A 5,970-nucleotide genomic window follows, 5' to 3' on the forward strand; every position below is an offset into this window, starting at 1 on the left:
ACCTCACCTACCTCCTTAACTACCTAAAAATCATGGAAAACATGGAGTGACTATAAAAACTCAGCCAGTAATCAACTTGTAAGCTCTTAACATGTTCTTAAGCTATGCTAGGGTACCATACTTATTCTTGGTCATGTTCTTGTCTTTAGTTTTTATTCTTAAATCTTATCCTAGATTCCTATTGCTTGAGTGGTACTTAGCAAACTTCGTGTCTTAGCATAGTTAAGCTTGTGTAGTGTTACTTTAGGACATGGGTGTGATAAGCTTACTTCATACATGTTCTTGAGGTAACCTCCTAGTTACTTACAAATCAAGAGCTTATTAGGAGTTCATCTTAATTTAATTTAAGGTAACATTTTGATTGCTTAAAAATTAAAAACTAGCCTAAAGTTTATTATGAAATTTCATCTTGATTGAATGATAAACTATTATTGTTAGGGTATTGAAATCGCTTACTTGGGTTCTTTGTTCTTTCTGGATCCTCTTAATATTTTCTTAGGTCTTCTTTTAACCTTGTTGGTTTGTTCTGTCTGAGTCCTCTCAATATTTTCTTATATTTCTTTTAACCTTGCTTGGGGTGAAAACATATAGTTAGTTATTTTCCAATTTTTTTTTTTTTTGAAGACAAACTATATAAGTGAACTTGATGTCCTTCTAAGGTTTAACTTTAACTACTATATTGTCCAAGTATACGATCAAGTTATTCGTGCAAGACTAGGTTTATTAAAGTGCAAAATGTGGCTAGAGCATTCGTGATGTCAAAGGACATGACTAGAAATTTGAATGCCCCATAACTTGTGACATAAAGTTGTCTTTGAGGGCACCATAACTTGTGACATAAACTTACGACACCAAAATTGTCCATCTTGACAATCACGAAGTCGGTTTGTCCACTTTAGGTTCCCAGCTTGAGGGCAATCCTCTTTGCCACTCCTAGAATGGATAGGGATATAAAGTTGTGGGTGGTCCCAGAGTTAAACATAGTACTCTTGGTCAATTTATGGTTAACCCGCTCTTTTGATTCCCCTACCTTCTTTTGGAGGGCAGACAAAAAACTTCAAGGCCCCTATAAGAAGGTCGTCTATTCTTTCTGATGATGGCATTTCAGCTTCTACTGCTGCCTCAGTCTGCTTCTAATGTGGCTTGGAAGGCCTAGAGGGTCGCTCTCATGGGGCACTCAAATACTCTATTGATCCACGATTGAAGTGATTTTCTATGATCTCCCACTATCTCCTCTCCCACTTTTAGGGGAGATAGTACTGTTGTTACGGTTGCTTCCACGTGAGTATCGCACTGTCCTCTATTTGAGCAACAAAGCCCTCTGAGCTATCCCTCTTATGGCTATCTTCTATCAATTCCTAGATGGGCATCCCATCAAGGCAGCCAGCTACTATGACGATCGTGTCAATCTATGGGACAATCTCTTTTAACGCACTCGTTCAAATACCAAGGATTGTTAGGGACTTTCTTGTAAATATAGCATTTGTTTTTTGATGTCGACCAGTCAATCGATGTGGTATTTGTATAGTTGTTGTCATAAACATGTTAAATAAATCAACTTTCTAAAGTGATTCTGCAATAATTACTACCACCCCTAAGTGAGTCAACCCAACTCAGGATCATGTTGTCATTGACACCAACAATAAATGCCGAAGTCATGACCCCGCTTTGAGAAAGTCTTAGAAAAGAGAGGCAAAGAGATTTTTGAAAGAGTTGAAAGCAACATTATAGGCTAGCAAGTAAGCAAGCAAGGGCCAACAACAGCTTAAATAACATACAACTCCGGGTAAAAAGAATTGAAGACTAGTCACATCTCCCTGTAATACACTTCGAGGCATTCCAGGAACATAATTGTGCCACAACAAATATAATAATAAAATAATTAACATAAAATCAAAGTAATACAACATGAGCTAGACTAAGGGTTTGGCATAACATAGATATATAACCACAGGCAACACGCCCTAGATAAACATGACCATGACACCAATCGCCAATTTGCTCACTACTACCCAAAGCTTCCAACAGTTGATTGTAATTGTAAACACTCATAAGTTGGGATGGTGGAAAATGTAGGTTTATTACGAGGATAGGGAGGCAAGTCGTCGTAAACCTCACAAGAATGTTGATGTCCATGGGTTAGTAAGCCTCACGATTCTCTGATTGTGTGCTCTACAATTGTGTGAGTGAGGAGGTCTCATTTTTCTGTGGCGACTTGGGAGTGGCTGACGGTACTCGATCTAGGTGGCGTGATGACCTTTGGAATAGTCTGGTCTGGCACCTGGTTCTGTATTCTTCTGCTTGATCTTGTGATCATGGAATGAGTTCTCACATTGCGGTGATGGCCTCGGAGTGACAGATGTTGCCCATGATCTCGTTGACTACACGTTGTGTTGTGTCGGAATAGTTCGGTCTGGCACAACTGCCATTCTGTAGTCTTCTTCTTGAGCCTGTGAAGGAGGAGGTTGCCCAAGGATGCAGGGCTGTGCCGTATGGGGAAGTGGGAGTGCCTGACAATTGTCCTCAACCTTAGAATCTCCCCTCCTAACCAGCAGCAAGCTGTTAACAAGTCTACGTGATGCATCCCCTAATAGTCGACCTGAAATGATTCCAGGAGCATTTGGCCTGGAAAAACAAGGAAAGAACACTCACAAGAAAGAAAAAAAATGTATTGAAATTCTTCCGGTTTCTGTAGGTATACTACTACCTTGCGTTCTCATTGCATCTTCCATTGCCGTGGCGTTGCCTATCTTTATGCCGTAAACCAGGTTCAGGCCTCGTGTCTCCCATGCATCTTCCATTGTCGTGGCGTTGCATATCTTTACGCTGCAAACCAGGTTCAGGCCTCGTGTCTCCCATGCATCTTCCATTGTCGTGGCGTTGCGTATCTTTATGCCGTAAACCAGGTTCAGGTTTCATGTCTCTCATGCTCACCGTCTGCCGCAAGACATGCAAGTGAATTAAACAACAGCAGGATATTGGTGTGTTTCAACATCAATATAAGCTAAAAGAAATATAAAGTACCCTTGGAGGAAAGTTCACCCCAGCAGGCGGTTTCGTGATATGCTTGTGTGGGTCCGGAAGCCGATATATAGCACATCTAGATTTGAAAGAAAAAGAAACAAAGGAGAAACCGTGATGAGTAGTTTTGTTAAATCAAATAAAGTACTCAAGACTCTTACATGACTTGGTTGTTCATAATATCCTCCATGCCCTCAACTGGAGACCTGAATATTTGAGGGCACAACTCTCCCGAACATGGAAAGAGATAACCATTCATTCCTTCACTGCAGTTAACGCTTAATCAAATTAGAATTAACTAACTTCTACCAAGAACGTGAATATCAACAAAATTTCCATGAGAAATTAAGCATAATGGTGTAAAGAACCCAAGGAGTTTCCTAGAAACCAGATCGGAGTCCAGAGAACCTTCCCAAAAACTTGTATAAAGCATCAAAATGAACCATAAAATACATATTTGTCTTAAAGTTAACTCAGCTACCATATCTAAGTTTATCAGATTTGATGAACTTGCATGCTAACAAGGGGAAGGTGTGATTGTGCCCATCATGATCATATTAATATGCTCATAAAGGAAAGATTTTTACATGATACAAACCTAAGTTCAGGGTTTATTTTTTCCTTAACCCGATTACGTTTTCTTCCCGTCAGCTTACGGCGGTCATTGAGCGAGTATATACTAACAGAAAGGGGGTGAGAAGATGTGACAAAAAGCATGTCAAACATCACACTATTTCTCCGCACTTCTTCTTGCTGCAGAAATGTCAAAAGTTAATTATTCAAAGAGACAAGGATATGGATCATCTAGACCTCATCAAGGATGTCTGAACCACAAGTTAGTAACACACCGTCAATGTATGCTCGACTTTTTCAACCTCTGCAAGAAGGCGGGTTTCATCAATGAAAGGCAACTTTGCAATTCCCTGCAGAATAGTTTGAACAAATTATTAAAAAAGAAGCAACAACGCATAACATAACTAAAGCCAATTCATCAAATTAAAGAATAAAATAAGGGGTGAAAGCAACCAACCTGCCAGGAAAACCGTTTACCATTCATATCCACTTCAAAATCTGACGCATCAAACAAAAGTTAGAGGGGAGACAAAACTTGATAACCATAACGCAGTCATTTTTAAACAGATTTTGTACCATTAGGATAGAAATCAACAATAGGCGAGTTCTGATCCGTCATCAATTTCCGATACTGCTCGGGGAGTGCGTGTGCACTGCATAAAGTTCAATGTAAGAACCCTCTAATAAATGGAAATTCCATTTAATTTGAAAGAAATTAGCACCAGACCTAGCAGCAGGGAAGACACCCAGTAGCTGATTGAATGGCTTGAAGGGAGTGCCTAGAGTGAATGATATATTCAGCTTATCAAGACCTTTGAGATCAGAAGCAAATGGTGCATAATGATATGGATAAAACCTGAAGAAGAAAATGGCATTAGTAAACAACAAAATGAACATCACCAGAATACGAACTAAATACATTCACTTTGTCAGAGATATGTAATTGAGATTACACAAGCGTAAAGATATGCAGTCCAAACCCATGATTGTCATGTCATTTAGAACTTCTTTTAATAAATTTTCTCAATTTTTATTATTTTATCCTTTTTAATTACGAGGTCAGGGCATATTAACGATGTGCTAGAGACACATAGGCAGGTAAAAAAAATTGTAGCAGAATCTAGAAAGAGGAAAACTGATGAGAAGATAACAACCGGTTTCAATTTAGATTCTGCTACTCATTTTAAGACGTCCATTTATCTTAGACAATAATAAGCAATAACACGAAAAATAAAAGATGGCAAAAGCGCCAAAGAAACGAGAATAAAAACCTCACCATTGCCAAGAACAAACGCCTTCGTAATAATAGCGCATAATCCAACATAGGCCTTCTGTGTACCTCAAAACCTGCCAGAAAAACAACAAAAATTAGCCTACAATTCCAGAAGATAAAAAAAATTAAGAAATCACTAGAAATTCGCTTAATAACTTACAACATCATTTCGTATGTCATCGAGTTCCTCGGGAGTATTTCCAGAAAACTTCTCATTATAATACCTCTCTCTCCACCCAGGTATGCCCAATTTAATCTGACCGCCAACATTCATTCAGCTTACGAGATGAACTTTAACACATTGATTATTGTACTATACAACTATGATTAGACTATTAGCATTACTAGATACAAACCTTGTCTACTTCTGAATCATTAGAGTTGAAAACATCAGACTTCTCACGCAGAAACTCCTTAAGCTTTGTCTTCAATTCCTTGTTGTTCTCATGGATCTAGAAGATAAACAAAAATTAGATATAATTAGCATTCTAGACCTTCTCAATGATCTAAATGAAAACTCATGCCGGCAAGGCCCATACCAATTACAGGTTAGCCATAGAAATAGTCCTAAAAAATGGCTAATGGAAGTCATAATAACAATGAACTACGCCCTAAGCAAGGAAACGTACATCTATTTCCAAAGTGTTTTCTGCTTCAACGATGGCAGAACCAATAGAATCCCCAGACGATGGACGTGCAACTTTGTTAGGACGTTGCATATTCTTATTTTTCAGTCCTGAGAATCTGGACGTGGCTTTTCTTGATTGTCCATATGGCGAAGGATAAGGAGCTGAAGCTAGACGAGATCTATGAAAACGAGCAACTGCAACTAAGGATGGTTGAACCCAGGGCCCTGCATCATCTCCTCTACTTGTCAGAGCTTTAGCGAGCTTTATTCTGCCTGCCTGCTTCTGAATTTATAAAAGATGACCAACAGTGAGAGAATAGAAAGGATATCACATAGGAATACAATCAATATGAGATGTAATCTACAAATAACTAGAAATTAAAAGTCTTTTAGTAAATTTCATCGTAAATGAAATTTTGTTTCTTAATCCTCAACTCAGAAAAAAAAAAAAAAAAAAAAAAAAAAAAAAAAAAAA

At 38.4% G+C, this 5,970-nt stretch overlaps 1 protein-coding gene across 5 annotated transcripts in view; it reads right to left on the reverse strand.

Annotated features, from left to right (window-relative positions):
• Window positions 1–1,743: 1,743 nt before the first annotated feature.
• LOC111450486 (5'-3' exoribonuclease 3-like) overlaps window positions 1,744–5,970 on the reverse strand; it is a 12,257-nt gene continuing 8,030 nt past the window's right edge. For 3 of the 5 annotated variants that reach the window (XM_023090656.1, XM_023090658.1, XM_023090657.1), the window contains 13 exons: window positions 5,497–5,778; window positions 5,224–5,319; window positions 5,028–5,123; window positions 4,871–4,941; window positions 4,322–4,450; window positions 4,171–4,247; window positions 4,052–4,092; window positions 3,870–3,944; window positions 3,620–3,774; window positions 3,183–3,293; window positions 3,025–3,100; window positions 2,708–2,937; window positions 1,744–2,625 (listed from right to left, as the gene is read on the reverse strand). In XM_023090656.1, the coding sequence (XP_022946424.1) occupies window positions 2,382–2,625; window positions 2,708–2,937; window positions 3,025–3,100; window positions 3,183–3,293; window positions 3,620–3,774; window positions 3,870–3,944; window positions 4,052–4,092; window positions 4,171–4,247; window positions 4,322–4,450; window positions 4,871–4,941; window positions 5,028–5,123; window positions 5,224–5,319; window positions 5,497–5,778 (1,683 nt within the window). In that variant the 3' untranslated portion in view covers window positions 1,744–2,381. The remainder of the gene's footprint in view (window positions 2,626–2,707; window positions 2,938–3,024; window positions 3,101–3,182; window positions 3,294–3,619; window positions 3,775–3,869; window positions 3,945–4,051; window positions 4,093–4,170; window positions 4,248–4,321; window positions 4,451–4,870; window positions 4,942–5,027; window positions 5,124–5,223; window positions 5,320–5,496; window positions 5,779–5,970) is intronic. The other 2 variants (XM_023090660.1, XM_023090659.1) reach the window with 2 other exon arrangements.

This window comes from Cucurbita moschata, unplaced genomic scaffold (genome assembly GCF_002738365.1).
Source record: "Cucurbita moschata cultivar Rifu unplaced genomic scaffold, Cmos_1.0 Cmo_Scf00012, whole genome shotgun sequence".
Classification (NCBI taxonomy): Eukaryota; Viridiplantae; Streptophyta; class Magnoliopsida; order Cucurbitales; family Cucurbitaceae; genus Cucurbita; species Cucurbita moschata.